Raw genomic sequence first — 27,040 nt, 5'->3', positions numbered from 1 at the left:
CAGATCCCAGCAATTGCTAAACTTGAAAGGAGTTATTTGCCTCACTTCTAAACAAGTTTCAGAGGAACTAATTAATAAGGCAATTTTAATAAGAAAATTTCCTGGGTTATAATTGCTCTTCAGCTCTGAAAGTTAGTCCCTGGGGTCTGTCGTAGGTCAGACAGCAAAGAAAGCTACCCCTGGGGGTGGACAATGCCTTTGTAACTGATTTAAGGCAGGAGGGCCACTTTCCAGCATTATTGGGCCATTGGTCGCTATCCTGTCTTCTTGGGGTTTGATCCCTTTCCCTGTAAAACAAAGCCAACCAAATTTATTCCCATTCAGCAAAAACTGTCAAACCCAGGAGATTAAATTAATTTGTAAATTTTGGAATATGTAGAAAAGGATATAACCCAAGCCTGTGTTATGTTGAAGGGCATGAGTCTTGCAGAAGGACACCTCTAGTTTTGAACACTAGGCCTTGGTCTTGAGCAAATTACTTAAAATTCCTGTGTTTCAGTTCCTTCAACTGTAACAGCCCATTAAATAATAATACCTGCCATGGAGAATTAAATGAGATACTACACATAATGTGCCTGGAACATAGGAAGAGCTCATTAAATACTGTCATTATTGGTCAATCATCACTGTCATCCTCACCCAGGCTGTTAGTGCATGAGTTCCTGCCAGGTCCCCTCACCTCCAGCCACTCTTCATTGCTGACACAAGGCACCCTTCCCGCTGGGTAGCCCTGCATGGTAATGCGTACATTTTACCCATTTCTGCGTGTACAGTTCAGTGGCATTAAATACATTAACATTGTCACACAGCCACAGCCACAATCTACCTCCGCAATTATTTTTTCATCACCCCAAGTGCATCTTGGCACCCATCAAACATGAACTCTGCATTATCTCCTCCCCCAGCCCCTGGTAACCATGACCCTACTTTCTGTCTCTATGAATTTGGCTACTTTGTGTCGTATGAGAGTCACACAATATTTGTCCTTTCATGTTTGACTTTCTTCACTCAGTGTCTTTAAGGTTCATCTTTGTGTAGCATGTATCAGAATTTCATTCCTTTTTAAGGCTGAACAACATTCTATTGTGTGGCTGTTTCACATGAGATTTTCCATTTATCTGCCAATGTACATCTAGGTTGTTTTCACCCTTTGGCTGTGGTGAAAATGCTGCTACGAAATGTCAGTCAGCTTTTTAAAGACAAAGCAAAGATTTTCTACTGAGATAAGGATGTAGACAGTTATATAAATTATTGGCCAGTTTATAATTAACAAATGTTCCTCAGCATCTACTCTGTAGCAGGTGTTCTGCTAGGGGAACAGTAGTGAACCAGAAGAGATTTTTACTCAGTATGTAAAGTCTAGGTGTGCCAGGAAACACGGGGATGAAGATGGGGCTGCTGGCCGCCCCTGCCCAGTGAGCTGTGACCGTCGGAAGCCCCCCAGGCACTCTTCAGAATGCAGCCTGCAGAGCAGGTCTGATGGCATGCCCCCTGGATCCCACTGAGACTAACCCCAACATCCACTGCTCTGCTCTCTGCTTTGCAAACCATGCTGGTGTGGCCTAATTCAGGCACCTGAACAGCTACTTCTACAGCACCGTTGTGGACACGGGGTCACAGTGCTGCAGGACACACACATGCTCCAAGTGTCCGTGGAGGTGCAGCCAACCAAGAGCTGGTGGCCAGGTGGGCCTGGCGGAGTCTCCTGGCACATGCAGCTCCATGTGGCTGCCGGAATCTGTCTTCCTCTTCATCAGATGTGTCCGTGCCTTTCAGGCAATCATCATTTCATTGATGTCTAGGTGGCAACACAGCTAACAACTTGTGAGCATCTAGCAAATTAGAGATTCACCTGATTTTTGAAATATGTAATATGTAAACATTAGATGGGATCTGAACTCCATTCTCATTATAACAAGAGACCTCAACATTATATTTGTCAAAAAGAGAAAGCAAAGAATAGCTTTAATATCATTTCTTTAAATCTAATTCAGCTCTTTTCAACATATATATGCTATAAAAATTAATTTTCAATTTATTATTAAAAATTATTCATCAGGAATTGTTCATAGTAATTTCAACTGAACACCTGAAGGTAGAGCTGCTGGGCTCGTGGAAGCAAACTCAAGTTTCCCATTCAAAGATTTGGAAAGAAAATAGTTGTAATTTTTGTGCAAATTCAAAATATCTTCCCTATCATTTTATATTTTATTTTTAACTATCATAATATGATATTTAAACATAATAAAATGCCTTAAAAAGCTGCATTTATATAATCCTGTTCTTAATTTCTTGGGTGTGCTGTACAATAATGATTTTTCTTTATTTCACTGACATGAATTATGTTAATCACTGTGATGTTTAGTTGTATGAATGAACTTGGCTTGGCCATAGTGCCCCGATATGAGTTTGAACATTATTCTGGATGTCTCTGTGAGGGCTTTGGGGAAAGAGATTAACATTTAAATCAGTGAGCTTTGAGTCAATTGCCCTCCATAACATGGGTGGGCCTCCCCCAATCAGTTGAAGGGTTGGATACATAAAAATTGATCTTCCTGAGCAAGAGACAATTCTGCAGCAAACTTCTCTCAGACTTGAACTGCAACATTGCCTTTTCCTGGGTCTTCAGCCTGATGGTCTTCGGACTTGAACTATAACATTGACTCTTCCCAGAGTCTCCAGCCTGCCAGCTCCCCCTGCAGGTTTTGGACTCACCATCTTTCATAATTTTTAAGGCACTTCCTTAAAGTAAATCTCATTTTATATGTGCACACACATTCCATTGGTTTTGTTTCTCTGAGGACCCTGACAAATACAAATACCAGTGACAATAGCAAACCACTGTGTAACTGCTATTGTTGTCCTCCCCGCTTTATAAATGTGGTTACAAAAGCTCAGAGAGCTTGTGTATGTAACTTACTCAAGGTCACACAGCTATTAAATAATACAGTCACAATATGAGCCCACGCTTGGATCTACCTCATACGCTCTTGCCCTGTATTCCGTATACTGCCTCTCTGGAGCTACACATGTGTAAGTTTTCTCAAACAGCAGTTTGAGACTTATTAGGGGGAAATTAAAAGAGGTTAGCAGGAAATGACCAGCATTGTTTAAAGAAACAACAGGATACAGTAGGAGCCATCAACCTTTTTCTATAAAGGGCTATATAGTAAAGATTTTAGGATTTGCTTGCATACTGACTCTGTGACAACTACTCAGCTCTGCTCTTGAATCCCCAACACAGCCACAGACGAGTCATAAAACAACGGCCGTGATTTACATTTTTGCCTCAATGACGGGTGAGGGGAGCTCTAGGCATCTAATGAATAGGGGCTGGGATGTGATGAAACGGTCAGAAACACAAAGGACAGCACCCACAGTCAAGGGGGCATGCCATCCAAACTGTCCACAGGGCTGCCTTTGAGAAATTCCAACGTAAAGATGGCTGTCTTCCAACAGAACTTTACTTATGGATGCTGACATTTGGATTCTAAGTGATTTTCATAGGTCATGCAATCTTATTCTGCTTTTCTGTAACCATTTAAAAGTGTAAAAACCATTCTTAGCTTGCAAACTGCACAAACAGGGGTCAGGCTGGATTTGACCTGTAGGACGTAGTTTGCCAATCCCTGAAATTTAGTAATCAACACGTATTGCAAGTAGGATAAGTACATTTTGTGGAACTAAGTCTATTTTATGGAACTTTTCTTTCCAGTTATGCACTTGTATGTCTCAACTGGTTACCTCTGTGTAAAATATATATTTGTACTGTAGGAAGTGTTTGAAACCTATGATTATTTTCTAAGTAAGAATTTAGATTATGGTATTTCTCTGAATTGTGGCTCATTTGGTATGTTCTCTTTCATTAGATTCTCATAAGGAATTGTGGGTTGAGACTCTACAAAAAGCACTTTTAGATGAAGACAAGACTGTACAAAGAACTGAACTCACTTTGGCTGAATTCAAACAGACCCGCCTATGAGGACTTTCACTGGTGTTCGTCCAGACCAAGTCCAAGCCTTAGGCAAATGGTCTATGGATGGACACTTCATCCTAATGGGACCGTCCTGCTGGAGTCCACAAGACGAGCCACCCATAGACTCAAAGGAAGCTATGTTGTAGCTCCAAGTCATCTTCAGAATTGCACATCTCTCTCATTATCTCCACCCTCTACTAAAGTCTCATCAGAAGTCGCACCCGGGCCTCAAATGTGCTCTAGGTGACTTAAAATGAAGTGGGTCTGTTGGCAGGTTTGGGAGGAAATGATGGAATCTTCAAAGAGTAGCCACTGCTGTGAAGCAGAAGAGAAGACTTGGAGCAATGGGAATAGGAACTTGTGGGTGGAGCAGAGGCAGCCAGAGGCAGCAGGGAAGGTGGGAGAATAACACCATGGATTGTTTCACTCCCCCAGGGATGCTCTGAACTCCATGGAGAAGACACTTACAAACTGCATTTCTTGCATCAGTAAGGATGGGAACTTGAGTCCATCATAATTTGATATTAAAGGAAAGAGATTGCCATTGTCACCTATTAGCTAATGAAACCAGTGGATACTTGGGTTATGTACATACACAATTACAAACACATCCTGGAAAACAAAGTGCCACCATCACCACCCAAACTTGCATTTTGAATTATTTCCTTAGGACAGTAGCCCAAGAGAAAAAGCCAGTAATCATGCATCTGTCATTAAAAGATGTTGAGCCAGATTCCAACTCTCCCAGTCAACTGTTTCCTGCCCTCTTGCCCCTCTGCCTTCCTTCTGAGCAGCTGCAGAGTGGGAAAGGTGGGGCGGCAATAATAGAGAATCAGATCTGCCCCTTTCATCTCTATAGGCTCCAGAGACTGAGACGGGGAGGGAGAAGGTTTTAATTTGGAAAAGCGTGTGGGTGGAGCTTGACTTTTTTTTAATTTCATGGATGTACCCCAATTTATTTAACTAATAGCGTAACAGTCTCAAAGTGGCTTCTTCTCTCTTTCTTTAGTTACAGCACTTCTTTTCAGCAAACTTCTGTACCTCAGCTGCAATTTTGATGTGGTCGTGGGAGGAAAAGAGCACAGCATTTACCTTTTTTGCCGTCTCAATCTGGCCTGAACTGGACTTGAATTTATAATAGTTGGAAATTGGCATCATTTGTTTCTCATTTCCAAGTGAAAGGAAAAACTATTAGATCTCCCTGTGATGTCAGACGTGGTCAGGAGTTTTGAAATGATACATCAGTGTTTTGAAAGGGCAACGATAGAAAATAACAAAGGTACCTCCTACTTACTGCCTGTGAACTTAAGCTCCTACAAGAAACTGGTTACACACCCTCAAGAAATTAGGCATTGTTACAGTGGTTTATAGGTGGGATTAAAAGGCAACCCTAAAATCACAAGGTCGAGCTAGGATTAGAATTCAGTTGGCTGTCCGCTGTACTGTGCTGACTCCACCCCACCCCCTGTTACCACAACTAAGACCCTGTGAAGGAGCCTATATTGGGGAATCTCCCACACTTAGGATAACACCTTTGTTCCAAAGTGCTGTCGTTTTCAACAAAAGCTTTTTTATTAGGAAGCAGCAAAATGCAATTATAGTATACCAAGTGATTCCCCCTGCCATCCTTTAATTTAATCTTTGTGATAGTCCTATGCTGTAGTGGATATTATCATCACTTCCATCTATTTCATTATGGACTTCACTGACACACAAAAAGAGTAATGAACAGGAGTATATATATATATTAGATTTGCTACCATGTCAGCTCTGTGGGTACAGAATAATGTTCATTTTTTTCACTGCTGTCTGCAACACCAGGCTCATCTTTTGTGTGCCAGGCACACAAAAGACATTCAATAATTATTTGTTGAATATATGAGTACATGAGGTCTTCCAACTCTAACTTTTGCTTCTTTTTGTTATATAATTGTGCTTTTCTACCATTTCCAGTAAATATTCTGAGAGAAATTCTATCCCATCTAGGAAACCCACTCTAAAATAAGGTTCCTGAAGTTTAAATGAATCTGCCATAAATACACTTGATAGCAAGACACATTTTGGGCTTTATAGTGCATAAAACAATAAAAGGAATTTTCCTCCGAGCCTCAATGACTAGCCAGTCATCTGGTTAGGATAAACTGCTCTCTAAGGCCTCTAACATTATAAAGCGTGCTACGATTGTGTGAGTACTCAATGATCGATTGTCTGTTTTCAGAGATTGTGCATTATACAAGAAATCAATAGAAAATAGCTCAAAAACACTTTGTATGTAGAAAAGTGCTCAATAGTTTAGAAAATTTATTTCTCAGTCTAACCAGTAGACAGACTGTGAATTTCAAAGAAATTTCTTAACCAAGTTTGCTAAATTTATTTCGGGAAAATAGGTGGACCAAAGAATTCCTTAAATTCTGAGGACATTTCTGTAACAATTTAGCCATGATATTAAAATGTCATCTAGGAAAGCTTATACATTTCCTCAGTGAAACTCTCTCCTTTTCATGTCTTCATTCCCACATTAGGAGATAAAGATAGATCAAGAAAGAGAACGTGGAATTAGGTGGCATTCCTGGGTCTCTAAGAGGAGCTCAGAACAGGGCTGCCCAGCGCTCACCATGCCCAAGAGTCATAACCATCAAGTTGCGTTGCATCTCTGTATTCCCTTGAATGCTGCAAATCTACTCACCTTACTAGCAACAAGTGGAGCTGGATGAAGAGCCTGCACATAACCACAACATTAATCTGTACTGACTGAGGAATGAACTTCAATATTAACAGGGTTTAGTAGGCGCTATCATATGTACAACCAAGAGAAGTTTAGGTAATTCTCTAAGCATCTACCAGAAAAATGAATCTTAAGAAAACACAAGTCTTACCCATTCTGCTACAAGCTCCTTCAGGTGTAAAATGCATTAAAATGAGTACAGGTCTCTTTATCACTATAAACAGACACTGTGGACCACCCCATCTGTCAGAGCTGAACACAGCTCTGTCTTCATTGCCCAAGAGGTGTGTAGTTCTTTGTGTTAAGGTCACCCCAAAAATCAATGTGTACAGCCAAGGATTTCTTTTCGTTGATGAGCTTAACATGAGATCCCTGCTTTTTTACAGATTCCTATTGGTGGGAGCAACATACGAGTGCAAAACCTAAAATACTGCATTTTAAAATTCCAATACCAAGGGGTCAGCAGGAAGAGAAAACATGTTAGCAGAATGATAGAAAATCAATGACAGAAATTAAATAAAGCTTTTTCAATGTAATTAGACTGTGATGAGTCCAAGATCAGCAAAATTAAATGGACTGTGGGTTCCAACTACAATACTGGCATATTGCAGAGAAAAGTCACATACAGGGTTTAATAAATCTACACTAATTGACTAAATGAACAGAGAACTGGATAGATGAATGGATAAAGGAGTGTCATCCAGCCCCCAAATACTTGCAAGTGGCCTTAGGAATCACACCATCAGTCTTTCCAATTAGATTTCTCCCCCAATTCCCAATCAGAAGAGAATTCAGGCCCAACAAGCCATCCTCCTGGTGACAGTCCTGTGGATGGCATCTTTGACCTCCTTGTTCCTCAGGCTGTAGATAAGTGGGTTCAGCATGGGGATGACTGCTGTGTAAAATACGGACACCCCTTTATTGAGATCCAGGGAGAAACTGGCACTCGGTCGTACGTAAATGAAGAACAAGGTACCAAACATGATGGAGACAGCCGTCAGGTGGGAGGAGCAGGTAGAAAAGACTTTGCGCCTCCCATCAGTGGAGCGGATCTTCAGGATGGCAGTGAGGATGTAAATGTAGGAGACCACGATGGTCAGACCACTGAAGACTCCCACAGCTCCCGCTACAATGAAAACCACCAACTTAATGTTTGCTGTGTCAGCACATACAAGGGAAAACAGGGGGAACACATCACAGAAGAAATGATTGATGACATTGGGGCCACAAAAAGGGAGGCGAAATGTGTTTGTTGTATGAGTCATGGTGTTCATGAAGCCAATGACATAGGGACCAGCCACCAGCTGGATACAGAGGCTCTGGGACATGGCAACTGAGTACAGTAATGGGTTGCAGATGGCTACATAGCGGTCATAGGCCATGGACGCCAAGAGAAGACACTCTGCTGCCACAAAGAATGCAAAGAACCACTGCTGCAAAGCACAGCCCAAGAAGGAGATGACTTTCCTCTGCACAAAGAAGTCAGTGAGCATCTTGGGGCTCACAACTGAGGACAAGCACGTGTCCACAAAGGACAAGTGGCTGAGGAAAAAGTACATAGGTGTGTGAAGGCGGGAACTGATACGTATCAGAATAATCATCCCCAAGTTGCCTGTTAGGTTGATAATGTAGAAACTCAGAAAGAGCAGGAAGAGAAAGACCTGCAACTGAGGGCTGTAATTCAAACCTGTGAAAATGAACTCGGTGACCCTTGTGTCGTTTGCATTGGCCATTGGCTGGTTGTGATTTCCACTAGAAGAAGAGAGGCGTCACAGCACATCTGGTGAACATATCTTCAAAATCGGGACACGGCAAAAATGTACTAGAAACTGAACTAACAAGGAATGATGGGAGTTAGTTACGAGCTGCAGCTGGGAATACAAAATGAAACAGAGACCACCACAAAAGATGACGTCCATAGCTACAATATACATGACTCTGCAGAATCTGTCAATACATAGATGAAAACAAGGAAGCCTGGAAAAGAGGAGCATCTTGCTCAAGGTCCTCTCAGTTGACTCACTGAGCATAGGTGGTTCCACAATAGACATCTGCTAACTCCCACCTTAGTGAACTTTACCTGAGTTCACCAGGTAGCCACACCCCTGGTGAAATGATGCAGGAGAGTAGAAGTGAGGCAAGCTGGAGAAGAAATGAGCAGTTGCTCATTTTTCAGACAACTTTCTTTGCATTGTGTGATTATAACATAAGGCCGAATGCATGTTACCCAACTGCTCTGGCATCTGCCTTCTCTCACCCCAGGAAAGTTACTTTTCTTCCTCTGTGAAGCAAGAATAGTAATAGTAATACTAACCTTGTAAATTTTTATGAAGATTAAATGAGATAATGCACCCAAAGCATTTAGCAGTGTCTTATCAAGCACCTAAGTTAGTGGACAATAATTGTTAGTATTTTTGCATTGCATACTCCTTTGAACAAGCCTCCAGGTGAAATGTCACCTCATGCTATGAAAGAGAGAACTGAGCTCAATCCAAATTCACAATGCTAGTGACTGGCAGAGGTGGGCTTTGAAACCCCTGTCAAAATGGTCCGTGCTTTTCCCTTTCTCGCACTGGGAAATATTGATGTCTTCACAATTCCTTTCATTTCAAAAATGTCATTCCAACATGAGTGTACGATAACACGTTTCTGGTTTCCTGTCTGTGGTGTGGAATTTATACCAGTGGCCATCAGTGGAAAGCCCATAAGATAAAAGAAACTGTTGTGTCTAAGTACCAGTGCAGGGAAACAGTGTGGGGGAAGAAAACAGTGCAGGGAAGAAATTTGGAAAAGGGCCTAAATTCTCCCATCTCTGTAACTTCTATAGATTCTCATGTCACCCACTTAAGGGTGACCTTAGTTAAGTCACCTGATCTCTCTGAACTTAAGTACTTCATTATTCAATGTAGCTAAATTTAATTATTGTCTTTGATCTCTGAGAATTCTCACCCACTTAGAATAAAAGGATCAACATACAAATGCTCAGTAAGCTACTTATATATCACTTAAAAAAAAAACTTATGAGCCCAAGAATATCAGAGTCCAACATAAGACTTACCTGATAGACACTTTTCCTTCAGTTTTCTAATTTGAAATTCATTATTTGACTTTAGCAAGGCCTCCTGTGAAGCAAAAAATACAGTTTACATTATGCCTTTGACTTTGGGGGAATTAAAGAGACAGATGAAATAACCAGTCAAACTGTCTACCCATCACACTCAGCCCTTGCTTAAACCTTTTAAAGTCTACTAACTCCCACTGCATCAGTCACGTACTGTATCTTGGCCTTCACCTTGACAATTGCCTGAAGCTCCTCAACTCTTTTCTATCAATCTGTTTCTAGGCTGGAGGGAAGGAATGTGGCAGGTGGAAAACTTGGAAAGAAAAGAGCAGTGATCCCTTCCACTGAGAACGTGCTTTTTTCCGAGGAACCGCAGTTGTGTGGATGTGGGTAGACTTTTTACACGGGGACAAGTTCTTTCAGCATTTTTACCTGCACATTACAAGACACTCAGGCGCATCGGTCCTTTCAGCAGAACCTGCCTTCGGCACTTAATCTTTCGTGGCTCAGGCACCCCAAGACAAAAAAAATGGCTCAAATGAAAGAACAGATCAAAGCTCCAAGAAAAATACAACTAAGTGGTGAAGAGATAGCCAACCTATCAGATGCACAGTTCAAAACACTGGTAATCAGGATGCTCACAGAATTGGTTGAATTTGGTCACAAATTAGATGAAAAAATGAAGGCTATGCTGAGTGAAATGAAGGAAAATGTACAGGGAACCAACAGTGACAGGAAGGAAACTGGGACTCAAATCAATGGTGTGGACCAGAAGGAAGAAAGAAACATCCAACCAGAAAAGAATGAAGAAACAAGAATTCAAAAAAATGAGAAGAGGCTTAGGAACCTCCAGGACATCTTTAAACATTCCAACATCCTAATCATAGGGGTACCAGAAGGAGAAGAGGAAGAGCAAGAAATGGAAAACTTATTTGGACAAATAATGAAGGAGAACTTTTCCAATCTGGCAAAGGAAATAGACTTCCAGGAAATCCAGGAAGCTCAGAGAGTCCCAAGGAAGCTGGACCCAAGGAGGAACACACCAAGGCACATCATAATTACATTACCCAAGATTAAAGATAAGGAGAGAATCTTAAAAGCCACAAGAGAAAAGGAGACAGTTACCTACAAAGGAGTTCCCATAGGACTGTCACCTGCTTTCTCAAAAGAGACCTTGCAGGCAAGAAGGGTCTGGAAAGAAGTATTCCAAGTCATGAAAGGCAAGGACCTACATCCAAGATTGCTCTATCCAGCAAAACTTTCATTTAGAATGAAAGGGCAGATAAAGTGCTTCCCAGATAAGGTCAAGTTCAAGGAGTTCATCATCACCGAGCCTTTATTATATGAAATGTTAAAGGGAGTTACCTAAGAAAAAGAAGATAAAAAATATGAACAGTAAAAATGACAGCAAACTCACAGTTATTAACAACCACACCTAAAACAAAAACAAAAGCAAACTAAGCAAACAACTAGAACAGGAAAGAATCACAGAAATGGAGATCACATGGAGGCTTATCAGCAAGGGAGTGGGAGGGGGAAAGAGGGGGGAAAGATACAGAGAATAAGTAGCATAAATGATAGGTAGAAAATAGACAGGGGAAGGTTAAGAATAGTATAGGAAATGTAGAAGCCAAAGAACTTATCTGTATGACCCATGGACATGAACTAAAGGGGGGGAATGTGGGTGGGAGGGGATGTGCAGGGTGGAGGGGAATAGAGGGGGGAAAATGGGATAACTAATAGCAAAATCAATAAAATATATTATTTTTAAAAATCTGTTTCTACACCTGCCCAAGCCCTCTCCCCTCTATGAAAATTTTAGATTCTTAGTTTCTCTTTTTTTATTTGCTGCTTAGACTACCACACAGCATGGCGGACATGATTGGCCTCATGTTCAGTGCACTTGGATGATACCCAGACCATCTGTGTTAGTCTTCCTTTAGCAAGGAAGCACCCAGCGGGTTTAGACCAAGATGGAGTTATGGTCGGGACTGTTTTCCCCCTCCCCCTGATGCTGAGATATCTCTGTCCCATTTTGTACTTGCTTTGATCCAGCTGCAGAATCTAAATTTATCTCTACAGAAATGACCTCCTCTTAGGTCTTGCTCAACATCCAACAAAGATGAGGAGCATGCTGATTCTGGCTGTGAACCAAATATATCATTCATTTTAAGTTTACTTAAAATAATGTATGACCTCCTGAACTTGTAAAAAATCAAGTAGAATGAAGAAAAGAAGATGATTTAGAAGATCTCGACTTACATCCTAACAGGCTCTCCTCTCCTGTTTCTTTCAAGATGGCAATAAGAACTAAAGTAAAAAGGAGCGAAGTCCGTCAGGTTCCATCTCTTCCCTTCACATGGCTACCTTCACATGCAGACTGGCGCAGAAATTTTAATAGCCATTTGATTTTATCCTTTATCTTCTTCCAAAAAGGAAATGTGGACAACTCTACTATAAAATACATTAGTCTTTATCAGTTAGGTGCAAGTTCCCTGAAAAGTTGCATCATTTCTTTCTTTGTTATTGTTATTGAAAATGCTCTGTCCCCAAAAGCATAGCATGTCTTGGGAATGAGGCCACTAAGGGAAAGTGCAATTAAAGTTCTGCTTCATATCCTAAGTAAGTTCAGTGACATCTGTTTTCTGATCATTTCAAGTTATATCTAACTGGATATAGACTCTCTCACCTCTAGTTCCAGGCTAAGCAAGGAAACTCTATGAAATTCTTTGTAAATCGAAGTAACAGAGAGAGGGCCATACCCAGAGCAAGGGCTAAGAATGCATAAAATGGGCTTTCCTCAGATACAACACTCACCACGTGTTGCCAAACAAATAATTTTCCCAGGACTTTGTTCAAAATATGTAGAGTTTAACTATTGTAAGCTAGGACTGGAAAAGAAAAACTTGCTTTCTTTTTTTAAATTATATTCTGATAATGTATTAACTGGTCCTTAAAATTTAGCAGATTGAATCTGAACAGTTAGTATATGGCAAGACAAAATACTTTATTATTGCTAAGAAATACAACAAAACAAAACGCTTAGAGTGTTCTTTTACCTCCAAGACAAACAGCATCAGCCTGACATAACAGAGTCAGTACAGAAACCTGAATTTTTGTTTTAGCCTAGGTAAGAAAAAACCCACAAGTCCTTCAGCCTATAATACAATTCCTTACTTTAGAAAGTTTTGTTTGGTTTCTTTTCTTTTCTTTTTAATTTTGTAGTATGCCACTATACTCTATTTTTATTAAATTAATTGGGGTAACTTTAGTTAATAAGACCTTATCAGTGTCAAGTGTACGATGCTATGGCACATGATCTGTGTATTACACTGTGTGTCCCCCACCCACAGTCAAACCTTCCTCTGTCACCACATATTCGATCTTTTTGTCCCTTTACTGCTCCCACACCCCCTCCCCCTGGTAACCTCCAGACTGCTGTCTGTGTCTACAAGTTTTTGTTTGTTTTTCTTATTTGTCCATTTATTGTTTTTTCAGGTTTTTTAAAGATTTTATTTATTTATTTTTAGAGAGAGGGAGAAAGAGGGAGGGAAACATCAATATGTGGTTTCTTCTGTCACGCCCGGCACAGGGGACCTGCCCTGCAACCCAAGCATGTGCCCTGACTGTGAATCAAACTGACAACCCTTTGATCCGCAGGCCAGTGCTCAATCCACTGAGCCACACCAGCCAGGGCTGTTTCTTCAGTTTTGTGTCCCACATATGAGTGAAATAATACAATTCTTGATTTTTTATGTCTGACTTGTTTTGCTTAGCATGATATTCTCAAGATCCATCCAGGCTGCCACAAGTGGCAGTATTTCATCTTTTCCTGTGGGGGAGTAGCATTCCACTGTCTATATGCACCATATTTTCTTTACCCAATCATCTATTAAAGCACAATTTAGTTGTTTCCATAGCTTGGCCACTGAGAGCTGAGCAGTGAACCCACATGTATGTATATGGGCATGTAATTTTTGACAAAGGAACCAAAAACATACAACGGAGAAAAGAAATTCTCAGTAGAGGATGCTGGGAAAATTGAAAAGCCACATGCAAAAGAATGAAACTAGACTACTGTTTGTCATGCGTACAAAACCAAAATCGAAGACCCAAAACAATAAATTATGTAGAAGAAAACACAGGTACTAAATTTATGAACTTTGGTCTTAGAGAGGATTTTATTCAATTTGACCTCAACGGCAAGGGGAGTAAAGGCAAAAATAAATAAATACAACTAAATCAAACTGAAAAGCTTCTGCATTGCAAAAGAAATCAACAGCAATACAAAAAGGCCAACAACCGAATTGAAGAAGGCTTTTGCAAACAACAGCTCTGACAAGCAGTTATTATTATATATTCAAAATATATAAAGAATCCATATAACTCAACACCAACCAAACAAGCAGTCCAATTAAAAAATGCACAGAGGACCTGAACAGACATTTTTCCCAAGAAGACATACAAATGTCCAACACATGTATGAAAAGATGCTAGTTATTAGGGAAATCCTCACCAAAACTACACTGAGATACTACCTCACACCTGTCAGAATGGCTATTCTCAACAAGACAAGTAGAAATAACCAGGTTAGAGAAGTTTGGAGAAACCTCTCATTCACTGCTGGTATGAATGTAAATTGATACAACCACTAATAAAAACAGTATGGAGGCTCCTAAAAAAATACCTCAATTGGATCTTTACCTGAAAAATTTGAAAACATGAATTCACAAAGATATATGCTATATTCTTTATATGCTGTATTCTTTAAAGCAATTTTTTTCTATGAGAGGTTAGGTTTTAATAACTTTCTCTTGACTCTCTATGTGAAAGAACTTTTTATTAAGATGTAACAGACATAATATTATAGTAGTTTCAGGTGTACAACATAAAACTTTGATATTTGCATAGTTGGCAAAATGATCACAATAACTCTAGTTAACATCTGTCCTTCTGTACAACTAACTACAAATATTTTTCTTGGTATGAGGACTTTTAAGATCTACTCAGCCACTTTAAAATATGTAATACAGTATCATAGTCATTTATGTCTCCCCTGAAAACTCCTTAGGTGGTGCCCTTTTATTTATTTATTCATTATTATTAATACTGTTAAGAGGACTGAGAATTATTTGATTTTTCCCTTTCTGTGGGGTAGTAGGTTTTGATTACCTTCATACTTAAAGAATTATTTTATTAACCTTACAATCAAAAAATCTCCTCTAGGGTTTGTAAGATTCTTCTTCCCTATTTTTGTCTAATACACAGTGAATGCTTTAAATCTAAATATTTGACTGTTACTTTGTTACAATTTTTTGGTTAAAAATTGTAGCTTTGATCATCCCTTCCGTTTTGATTGGTCTGACTCATCCCAGACATACACATAGTATCTGTTGGTGAATCTCTGCTTTATGTTTTTGATATGATTATTTCTTCTCATCTTTTCAATCATATTTTCCTCTGTCTCTGCATCTTGCAAGAGCTTTTCAAATTGGCCCTCTCAAACATAAAGCTGCTCTTCTAAGTGTAAATTCTTTATTTAAAACCTCCCCTGTGGCTCTGATGTAACATTGTAGTTTCCTTAAAGTTCTTTAATACCTAAAATCCCCTTCGTCTCATCATAATTAATGTTACCTCTTCTTCACTTATTGGTTGAATTAAAAATTAGTATTTGAATTCCTCCTATTTATCTTAGCACACAATTCTTTTTAATTTCCATATGTAAACCTGTTTTGAATTTTTCTTTAGGACATATATTTCTAAGATTTATTTTTCATATTTTATTGATTATGCTCTTCCACTTGTCCTGATTTTTCTCCCTTTGTCGCCCTACACTCATCAACCCCCACTCCCTCAGACAATCCCCCCACCGTTGTTCATGTCCATGGGCCATGCATATAAGTGCTTTGGCTACTCCATTTCCTATACTGTATTTTACACTCCCATGGCTATTATGTAACTACTTATTTGTACTTCTTAATTACCTCACTTCTTCACCAATTCTCTCACCACCCCCTCCCATCTGGCAGTCTTCAAAACACTCTCAGTATCCATGATTCTGTCTCTCTTCTGATTGTTTGCTTAGTTTTTTAGATTTAATTGTTGAAAGACGTATTTTTTGCCATTTTATCGTTCATAGTTTTGATCTTCTACTTTTTCTTTCAATATTTTATTTATTTTTAGAGAGAGGAGAAGGGAGGGAGAAAGAGAGGGAGAGAAACATTAATGTGTGGTTGCCTGTCATGTGCCCTCTACTGGGGACCTGGCCTGCAACCCAGGCATGTGCCCTGACTGGGAATCAAACTGGTGATCCTTTGCTCCGCATTCCAGCACTCAATCCATTGAGCCACGCTGATCTTCTACTTTTTCTTAAATAAGTCCCTTTAACATTTCATATAATATTGGTTTGGCCAAACAAGCAAGTAAAATATAACCAGAGACATTGAAATTAAGAACAAAGTGACAGTAATGAGAGGGGAGGTGGGAGAGGATAATTGCAGGAAAAGAGGGGAGTGTTTTCAGGAACATCTATAAAGGCCACATGGACAAAACCAAAGGAGGGTAGGATCAGGGGTGGGAGGTGGAGATGGCTAGCATAGGGGGGAGTGGTGAGGGGAAAATGGACACAACTGTACCAGAACAACAATAAAAAAGTTATAATATAATAAAATAAAACAGAGTAATGATGACCTCCCCCCCCAAAAAAAATAACAATTGTTTGGTGAGGATGAGCTCCTTCAGTTTTTTCTTGTGTGGGAAGCTCTTTATCGGCCCTTTGATTCTAAACGATAGCTTTCCTTAGTAGAACAATCTTGACCGTAGGTCCCTGCTTTTCATGACTTTGAATATTTCTTGCCAATCCCTTCTAGCCTGCAAAGTTTCTTTTGAGAAATCAGCTGACGGTCTTATGGGAACTTCCTGTAGGTAACTATCTGCTTTTTTCTTACTGTTTTTAAGATTCTCTCTTTATCTTTAACCTTTGACATTTTAATTATGAAGTGTCTTGGTGTGGTCCTCTTTGTGTCCATCTTGTTTGGGACTCTCTGTGCTTCCTGGACTTGTGTCTATTTCCTTCACCAAATTATGGAAGTTTCCTTTCATCATTTTTTCAAATAAGTTCTCAATTTCTTGCTCTTCCACCCTTCTGACATCCCTACTATTCTGATGTTGGTACGTTTGGAAATGTCCTAGAGTCACTTATACTATCCTCATTTTTTTAAATTCTTTTTTCTTCTTGCTTTTCTGGTTGAATGCTTGTTTCTTCTTTATTTCCAACCATTGATTTGAATTCTGGCTTCATCTCCTCCACTGTTGGTTTCCTATAGATTTTTCTTTATTTCACTTAGTGTAACCTTCATTTCTTCCTGGGTCTTTTTTATGTTGTTGATGTACTCAATGAGTTATTTGAGCATTGTGATTACCAGCGTTTTGAACTCTGCATCTGATAGATTGGTTATCTCTGCTTCCTTTAGTACTTTCTCTGTGGTTTTGTTCTGCTCTTTCATTTGGACCATGTTTCTTTGTCTCCTCAATTTGGCAGCCTCCCTGTTTTTGTTTCTGTGTATTAGGTATAGCTGCTTTGACTCTCTGTCTCAGTAGTGTGGCCTATTATAAAAAAGGCACCTAAAGTGTGTGGGGTGAAGCCTTAGGTCATCACCAGGGCAGGACAACCTGCCTCACTGCTTTGTGTCTCTATTTGGGGAGAGGGCTTGGAGAGGGGACAATGCTGCTGCCTGGCATCTGGAGGTTTACCTGGCACTCACCCTGTGTGACTGGTGCCCTTCCAGCTGTTGTCCTGGTGCTAAATCCTGGAGGGGGTAGGTTTGTGTATGTGTTAACTCCATGCAGGCCTTTTAAGAAGAGTATCCTGAATATCTGGCAGTTTCTTCTGCTGTCCCAACCCCTACTGATTTTTACAGCCTGAAGTTATGGGGATTTATCTTCCTGGCACTAGAACCCTGGGCTGTGCAGTCAGGCCTACAGCTCAGATTGCTTGATCCCAACATATCCCTCCTGATTTTTCCACCACACCTGAATGTGGGACCAGTGTTTCACTGCCACCACCTCTCTGCACCACAGCACATCTCCTCGCTTTTCCACCAGTCACTGCGACTCTACCCCTCCTACCCATCTGAATGAATGTGCCTTCTTTAAATCCTTGGGTGTCAGACTTCCATACAGCCTGATTTCCTGATGGTTCTGGGTGTTGTTTGTTTTCATGTCTAGTTGTAATTCTTTCTGTGGTTGCACAAGGTTGCAAAGCATGTTTACCTCTGCCTCCACTTTGACTGGAAGTCAGAAGGTGACATTTCAATAGACATATAAATAAGTTCAGAGAAATACATGTATTAATGTTACAAAAATTAGTATTAACATAATGGGATTGAGTGCTAAAATATTTTGGAGCCTATTCACTTCCTCAGAGATTCTTTCACATTTTTGTACCTCACGCCATATGTCAGTGAGTTCAGCATGAGGATTACGTTGGTGTGAAACATGGAGCCTACTTGAGCAATTGCCCATGAGCCTTTAGAATTGGACACACTATAGAGAGAAAGAATGATGGTGAAGCAGAAGGGACAGGTAGAGATGCCCACAGATATAAAGTATCTTTAGGACAGTGATAAAAATGAAAGCAAAGTGATGACTATGAACTTCCTTATGAAATGAACAGGATCCAAAAGAGAAACAATATAGTTATACAAAGTATTTTAACTATGATAGACTTACATCAGGCAATAAAATGAAAGAGTGACGTCAGCAAAGAGACTATGCCCAGGTGTAGTGTCCATCCAGAAGGACAAGGCAGAGACTTACAAAGAGCCAGCTAGTGGTTATAGTCCAGCACGTAGATTTTTTTCTTTTTCTCTTTTTTTGAAAATTGTATATGGTTTAGGAGGCAAGAGAGAAGAGCATAGTGTATCTTTTGTGTACTATATAGACCCTTAAACAGGTCTGAATAGTATGATAAAGTTATGTGGAAATCCTAGTTTATAACTAAAGAAAATTATTGGTGGAACTGGAGAGCATTTTGCTAAGAGAAATAAGCCAGGCAGTGAAAGAAAAAGTATCATATGATCTCACCTTTAAGTAGAACCTAATCATCAAAACAAACAAGCAAGCAAAATATAACCAGAGACATTGAAATTAAGAACAAACTGACAGTAACCAGAGGGGAGGTGGGAGGAGATAATGGGGGAAAGGGAAGAACAACTATAAAGGGCACATGGACAAAACCAAGGTGGGGAGTGGGATCAGGGGAGGGAGGTGGGGATGCCTGGGTTGGGGGAGATTTTAGGGGGGAAAGGCAGATGACTGTACTTTAACAATTAAAAAGAAGAAAATTAAAAGCAAAATATGTTTTTTTATGTTTTATAATTGCTTACTTGTGCACACATGTAAGACACGGTTTTGTGGTATACTTTTATGGTATAAGGTGAAGCTAGAAAGTTTTATTTGAGATAAACACACTGGGTTAAGAAAAACAGAATCAAAACAGTTGCAATTATGCCACATTTGTCTGGCAGCTACGTCATGCAGGTAAAACGTGTAATTAATTAAAGATTAACCTTTAAAAACAAAACAAAAATTTTACAAATTATTTCTGAAATGCATTATAATATCCATTGTGTCAGCAAATAATATTACAAACTCAAGTTTGACATATCAGATTGTGAGATTAAAACCTATAGACTTTTCATTTTTGGTTCTCAATGTTAATCCTTCCAGATATTTTTATAAAATCAACATTTTTTACTTGATATTCACAGTCATCATGTTTAACATCGCTCCCTACCTTTGGTGCAAATGTGTATCTGTTTCTACTCAGTGCATATAGAAAATGGAATTATGGATTCATACTTCTAAAGTTTTTCAAACTGTTTCATCAATATTGATTGGGTTTTTGTACAGCTTTTAGAAGCTAATAGTTATTGCATACATTTGTCATATATGTTTCAAAGATATTTTCCACTCTTCCAGGTTTGGGTTTCTCAGCAGCAGATCCAGAGACAAGGATTTAGATACAAGTAGTTTACTTAGAAGATGATCCTAGGAAGTACAGCAGCTCAGTAGGAAAGAGGGACACAGAACAATGAACAGGTTATTTTTGCCTACAGCTGAATCTTAGTCCCACTGGAAGACTGTGTAGACTCTAATTCCAATTTGTCCAAAGAGTAAGTGAAGAAGTTGGGGTATTTATGTACCTACAACCCTGTATTGTTGGTTGAGAGTTATTCCTGGAGGTGTTGACCTTCTTGTTTTTTTAAGATAGCCCATATATGGACTGAGGACACTGCTACCACCAAGAAAAAACAAACCCAAAACCTTGACATAGAGAGCCACAGGTGTTTTCAGTAAAAATAAAATAAAATAAAAATTTGAGTAAGAAAAAACACAGAAGAAATTAGTGAAATAAATAGCAAATATAAAACAGAGGGAAACAACAATACCAGATTATAGGGACTTTTTTAGAAAACCTATAAAATTAAATAAACTGTTATACAGTTCAACCAGGGTATGAGGAAGAAAGGAAGGGGAAAATAATATTACTGATGAAAAGTTATCATAACTATAGATACCACCAACTTCAGAAAGAGACTGTTATAAAAACTATTTGCAACCAACTTTGAAAATTCAGCTACAATGGAAAAATTACCAAAAAAACACAATAAAACCAACTCAAAAATTGAAATCATAATTTTCCTGCCACCAGTAGAGAAGGTGAATTCATAATTGAAAACTTTCCTATGCAATTAAAAATTGTCCTATTTTTCAGAGATTACTATAAAGAAAAAAATTTTACTCAAATTAGAAGATATTTTTACCATTTACTTTTAAGAGGCTAGTAAAATTTTGATGTCAAAAATTAACAAGGACAGTACAAAAAAAAGAAAATTACAGAACAATGTATCTTATGAACTTAAAATTTTAAATTCTTAAAAAAACATTGTCACATTAATCAACTAATGGGAAATTGTATTATATCACATTTAAATTACTTTTCTCAGAAAAATATTGGTTTCATATTAGAAAACCTAAAAAGAAATATAAGTTGTCATATTAAAATGTTCAAGAGTAAAATGAAGAAAAAGTAGTTTAAATTAACACTCACCAAAAAAATAAAAATAAAGAAAGTAACTTTGCTAAGCTGAGGAAATGGAATCTATAAAGACATATGGCAAACAACACTTCAAATATAAAATATTCAATGCTGTTTTGGTATACCAGGAAGACAAGGATATACACTTTTACTGTTTATTCAACATTACACGGAAGTTCTTACCACTGAAGTTAAAACCAAAGCAAAATAGAAAAATTAAAAGAAATATTATTGTCAACAAAAAATCAGAATATTATTAATCAAGATATTATGTGATATGCATGTTGAACATACAAAATAATCTATAAATAAATTTTATAATTACTACATTTTAGGCTATAACTCTTCAGATCAACTCAAAAATCACACACTTTATATGCCTTAAATTGAACTGATATTTGAGCTGGACAATCACTTGGTCATGGATACTATCACATAAAACTTTATATTCCAATTTTAAAACTCTAATTTTGAAGCTATTTTACTAAACGTTACATTGAACAGCTATTGGACTATCAATTGCAAGGTTACTCAAGATTCATCTACTGATCTATTAATGAACAACTCTGACCAATACTCTGAAAGTAAAACCATTAATATTCTAGCTTCACTTTTCATCACAGAACATTTAGTATTGATTAATTTTTTGACTGTGTCCTTCACTTCTTTGTTCCTGAGGCTGTAGATCAGTGGGTTCAGCATGGGGATGACCACTGTGTAAAAGACAGAGGCCACCTTGACCATGAGCCAGGAGCTTTTGGAGTTAGGAACACAGTAGAGAAAAACAATGGTCCCATGGAATATAGTGACGGCAGTCAAGTGGGAGGAACAAGTGGAGAAGGCTTTGTAGCGCCCCCCAGTTGAAGGCATCCTCATGACAGTGATGAAAATGAAAATGTAGGAGGTAAGAATGATCACCAAGCTGCCCATTACAGTAAATGTGGCAAAGACTACTAGGACCTTCTGGCTAACGTAAGGGTCAGAACAAGCCACAGAGACAATAGCAGTGTACTCACATATGAAGTTATTTATGAAGTTACTCCCACAAAAAGATAAGGTCAATAAAAAGTATGTGAATATTAAAGAACAGGCTATACCCCAAGAGTACGATGCACCCACCATCAGGGAACAAAGCTTCTGAGACATGACGACTGTGTAGAGAAGAGGGTTACACACCGCCACAAATCGGTCATAGGCCATCACTGCCAACATGAAAGTCTCTGTCACCACAAATATGCAGGCCAAGAAGAACTGCAAGAAGCATCCTGTGAAGGAGATGGTCCTGTCTTCCACAACCAAGTTTTCCAACAGTTTGGGCGTAACCACCGTAGAGTAGCAGAAATCAACAAAGGATAAGTGGCTGAGAAAAAAGTACATGGGGGTGTGGAGTTTGGGGTTGCTCCTGATGGTCATGACCATGCCCAGGTTCCCCAGCACCGTGGCCGTGTAGATGGCTAAGAACAACAGGAACAGAGGCACCTGGAGCTCTGGATACTCTGAGAAGCCCACGAGGATGAAGGTGACCTCATCACTCTGGTTTTCTAGGATCCTGTGGGCAATATAGGGAAGTTGGCTCAGAGATGAGAAGCCAAATTTGGATAAGGCAGGTTAAAAGGAGCAAATGTTGAAAGACATGAATATACAAACTGTTGTGCAAAGTACTTGCTTTCATTTATTTGTTACTTATTTTAAAAGCTAGAATTTGCTATGGGGGGGGAATGTGGGAGGGAGGGGGGTGGGCAGGATGGAGTGGAGTGGGGGGGAATGGGACAACTGTAATAGCATAATCAATAAATATATATATATTAAAAAAAAAATAAAATAAAATAAAAGCTAGAATTTGCTAATACTAATATTGTAGAGTAAATTCACAATCTGTGCTGATGGTATAATAGCAGAAGGAGGAACAACATAGTGTTGGATCTGTTTTATTTTAGATGAGACTCAGTATCCTCAGAGACAGTTCACATCATGCGAAGGATTAGTCTAGCTTTTTGCCTCAACGTGAGTTTAGTTAAAATGCTTGTCTTGGAGGAAATACATATTGTTAAGTTCAATAATTTCTTCCCTACCTAACCAGTTTCACAAGAAGTTAGAACTCAAAAGGAAATTCGTGGCCTAGCAAAATAGTCATTAAAATTTTTCTTTTTTTCTTTTTTACTATTGTTGCTGTAGCTATTTTTTAACTTCCCTTTCTAGACACTTTCTTATAGTTGGTCACACATTTCTCTCCCCATGTTTTAGATGTTTCCTGAGGAAAAATAATACACTTGATCAGCCATATTTACTTAATCATTGCAAGTTGTAAAAATCTGTTACCCTTTCTTGGTCTATTATAATATCTGGTATTTATAGGGACTTGTGCAGAAATATACTTTTATCTTTATTTTATTTGTATTGTGCTGGAGACCTTTCTACTACATCATCACTACATGGTCAACTTAGTCTACCTGTAACCCTTTAAACATGGGGCACTGCACTTAGGTATCACGGTGTGGCTTTCATTTGGTTAGGCACTGAGAAGTTTTGAAAGACATAAAGATAATCCTTACAATTTCTTCTTCTCTAAGTTTCTTGATCTCTTCCAATAATTTTATCTCTACTTGACATACTCCTCAAAACTATAGTCATACTATTAACTATGTATTTATCGATAATTATAAGCCTCAGAAATATCAAATTTATTCACTTCTCTACCATAATACAATTTTACTGATTTTCATCAATTACTATTTTATCATTGTCTATTCCACAACAAAATAAAATTCACAAAACCAAAGATGGGACAATAGGACAGACTAAGTACTCAATAACATCTACTGAAGAATGACATGTGATTATGGGAATAAACGCTGGGAATATAATATACTTGTATTGGGGTAAAAGCTCATAAAAATACTAAAGACGTTAGAATTGCCTACTCAGTCAGGCCCACTCTGCAAACTCACAACGCACTGAGACGCACGTCCTGAGTCGTGCAAAACAAGTTGTCACAGCGAAGCCTCTTGGGACCTAGTCTTCCTGAAATAGCAGAACAGAAGGATGTGTGGTCGGGGGAAAGGATACATTTAATATTTTTACTGTCTTGTATTCCTCCAAAATGCCTCAACTACCTTTTTCTGCTATTTAAGCAATTACTCTCAAAGCCACTTCCTGACTACTGACTAAAACCTGAAACGGCACCAGGCATAAAGGGAAGGTCATTCCATGTAGAACTTCAAATTCTATGTCCCGTTATGAGCTGAACTGAAAATACTCCAGCATTTTCACTCAGATGTTATGCCTTTATCCTCCATGATCACACATAGCACTTAAAGGTGTCCTGCATATAGAACAATATCATTCACATCTTGCTGTGCCTTTTCTTCTCCAAATGTTCCTTCAAATTCCTTTGATTTTATACTTGTGGTTTGATCTTCTACCACATTTATTATAATTTCCTGAACGTGTTTTTCAACTTCACATAAAACTCATCAAATACCAATTCAGTAATTGAGCACATTTTTGCTTACTTTTTCCAAAATATGTATATTTGTTTTTTATGGCTATTATAACAATGTCCGAGCATTCCAGGTTGAAAGGGAAATTATCACCATCAAAATTAAATATAGCAAAATATCCTTTGGTGGATGATTAGATACAGAAGATTTGGTTCATATAGACAATGGAATACCACTCAGACATGAGAAGGTTCAATACTCCCACTTGTGACAGCATGGATGGGTCTTAGAACATCATGTTCAGCAAAATAAGTCAGAGAGAAAAAGTCAAGAACCATATGACTTCGCTCATGTGTGGGATATAAACTGAAAGCAACAAATGAACAAACAAGAAAAGCAAACAAATAAAACTCATAGACACAGACAACAGTCCGGCAATCACCCGAGACGTAGGGGTGGGGAGGCAATAAAGGGTAACGTGGTGCAAATATATAATGAAGGAAGGTGTCTTGACTTTGGGTGGTGGGCACACAGTGCGATGTACAGATGATGTATCATAGAACTTTACACTTGAAACCTATGTCATTTTATCAACCAGTGTCACCCCAACAAATTTAACTTAAAGAAGATAAATATAATTTCTGATATGTATTCATCTCATTCTTACCCACATATCTTGTCCACGTGTCTGGCTTTTTACTCTATCTCCTGCCCTCTGTATTTATAGCACCAGACGTGGGGCCAAAGCTCAGAGTCCCCCGTTTAGGCCCAGGAAGTGTCCAACACGCCCAGGTGACCGAGAGCTCCAGGCGCTGTGCACTCTCCCTCCCTTCTTTCCAGGGACATCTAGCCTGCAGTGGCTTTCTCACTGCACATCCACTCTTTGCTCAGCTCTGTCACAGGCATGGTGGAAGCTATGAAATAATTATGAAATGTGGGGCTCATCTCAATTTCTTCCCTTCTGAGAATTATTCTGAGGAATAATATATATAATGACAAATGATGTATTACAACATATAATTCTTTTTTCCTATTAAAATTGAAGTTTGTGTGTATAAAGAGAAAGATAAGAATATTGTGATCAACAAAAACTGCGACTTTCCTAGTCAGTGAATCCTAAGTCAGCGAATATTCAAATACTTGCCGTCGGCTAACCAGGCATCCTGGCAGTTACAGGGGCACGTGTTCGCCCTCTGCAAAGCTGGCTGGTGTACATCATTTTCCTTCTAACGTGAAATAAAGTAACAGCAAATCAGCTCACCTGAGTGTAGATGAATTTGACTTCCTCATTTACTAAAGTTTCTTTGCTAAAATTAATGAACTCCCAAAAAGTTCCTGCTGAGATTTCAGCTTTGAAAGTGATATAGTAACAAACCTGTAAAAATTTGAAGAGAAGTCTACAGTATATTGCAATATTTAAGGAAAATTACTTTTTTCTCAAAGCTATTATGAATATATTTAAGGGAGGACAGAGAGAAAAGGAGATTGAAAAGCTGAATCTTAACACCAAACTGTGTTGCATATATATGCCACCAAGACGTTAGGGATGTTAGCCCCGGAGAATATCATTGAAGTATTGTCTAGGACACCATGGGTAGAGCAATTAGGTGAAGTAATGGCTAATGTGGTATTTTGTTTGTATGTAATTTTTCCTAAACATTGGAGAATAATTTCATCATCAACATTTCTTAAAATATAAAATCTTTATTATATTTTTTCCGTTACCATTTAGTACCTTAAAACCCCCTCCCAGCCCAGCAATCACCACGCTGCTGTCCATGCCCATGAGTCCTTTTTCCTTTTCACACAATCCCTCCACCAGTTAACCTCTGCCCTCTCTTAGCTGTCATCTGCTCTCCATCTATGAGTCTGTCTCTGTTCTGCATGTTAGTGCAGTTTGTTCATTAGAATCCGCACATGAGTGAAATCATATGGCATTTGTCTTTCTCTGACTGGCTTATTTCACCTTGTGTAATGTTCTCCATGTCCATCCATACTGTTGCAAAAGTGTAAAATTTTCTTCTTTTTTATGGCTGAGTAGAATTCCACTGTGTAAGTGTCCCATAGTTGTTTTATCCACTCTTCTATTGATGGACACTTGGGCTGCTTCCATATCTTGGTGATTGTAAATACCAATGAACTAATACTGCAATAAATAGTGCAGTAAATACTGCAATGAACACAGGGGTGCTTATGTTCTTTCGAATTAGGGTTTGGGTTCCTTTGGATATATTCCCAGAAGTGGGATAGCTGGGTCAAAAGACAGTTCCATTTTTAATTTTTTGAGGTATCTCCATACTTCTTTCCACAGTGGCTGCACCAGTCTGCATTCCCAACAACAGTGCAAAAGGGTTCCCCTTTCTCTACAACCTCACAAGCATTTGTTGTTTATTGATTTATTGATGATAGCTATTCTGAAAGGTGTGAGATGGTATCTCATTGTGATTTTTATTTGCATTTCTCTGATGATTAGTGATGTTGAGCATCTTTTCATATGTCTAGTGACCATCTGTATGTCCTCTTTGGAGAAGTGCCTATTTAGGTCCTTTGCCTATTTCTTAATTGGGTTATTGTTTTTTTACACCATTTGTTTCTGGTTTTTTTAACAGCTTTAATGGATATAATTGATGTTCAAAAAATTACACATATTTAATACATGGAATTTAGTGCATCTGGACATATGTGCACAGCTGGGAAACCATCACCAAAGTCAAGGTGATAAACACAGTCATCACCT

General features: G+C 38.7%; 2 protein-coding genes across 6 annotated transcripts; both read right to left on the bottom strand.

Moving 5' to 3' along the window:
• Positions 1 to 6,124: 6,124 nt before the first annotated feature.
• On the bottom strand, positions 6,125 to 12,146 carry LOC112319910 (olfactory receptor 5G9). Of its 4 annotated transcripts, none has more exons than XM_053924781.1 (4): positions 12,025 to 12,146; positions 10,995 to 11,127; positions 9,760 to 9,823; positions 6,125 to 8,982 (listed from the first exon to the last, which is right to left on the bottom strand). In XM_053924781.1, the coding sequence occupies exon 4, from the start codon at positions 8,432 to 8,434 to the stop codon at positions 7,493 to 7,495; it is 942 nt and encodes a 313-aa protein (XP_053780756.1). In that variant the 5' UTR covers positions 8,435 to 8,982; positions 9,760 to 9,823; positions 10,995 to 11,127; positions 12,025 to 12,146; the 3' UTR covers positions 6,125 to 7,492. The 4 variants fall into 4 exon arrangements, with proteins under 4 accessions (XP_053780756.1, XP_053780755.1, XP_045041258.2 ...); XM_053924780.1 differs by having other exon boundaries at positions 6,125 to 8,535; XM_045185323.2 differs by lacking the exon at positions 10,995 to 11,127 and having other exon boundaries at positions 6,125 to 8,535.
• Positions 12,147 to 19,202: 7,056 nt separating this feature from the next.
• Positions 19,203 to 25,773, bottom strand: LOC112319938 (olfactory receptor 5D13). Of its 2 annotated transcripts, none has more exons than XM_045185320.2 (2): positions 25,565 to 25,773; positions 19,203 to 22,412 (listed from the first exon to the last, which is right to left on the bottom strand). In XM_045185320.2, exons 1-2 carry the CDS (start codon positions 25,591 to 25,593, stop codon positions 21,395 to 21,397), a joined length of 1,047 nt encoding a protein of 348 aa, XP_045041255.2. In that variant the 5' UTR covers positions 25,594 to 25,773; the 3' UTR covers positions 19,203 to 21,394. The 2 variants fall into 2 exon arrangements, with proteins under 2 accessions (XP_045041255.2, XP_045041256.2); XM_045185321.2 differs by lacking the exon at positions 25,565 to 25,773 and adding an exon at positions 24,971 to 25,049.
• Positions 25,774 to 27,040: the final 1,267 nt, after the last annotated feature.

Source organism: Desmodus rotundus, chromosome 5, assembly GCF_022682495.2.
Source record: "Desmodus rotundus isolate HL8 chromosome 5, HLdesRot8A.1, whole genome shotgun sequence".
NCBI lineage: Eukaryota > Metazoa > Chordata > Mammalia > Chiroptera > Phyllostomidae > Desmodus > Desmodus rotundus.
This window is presented reverse-complemented; position numbering and strand designations above follow the sequence as displayed.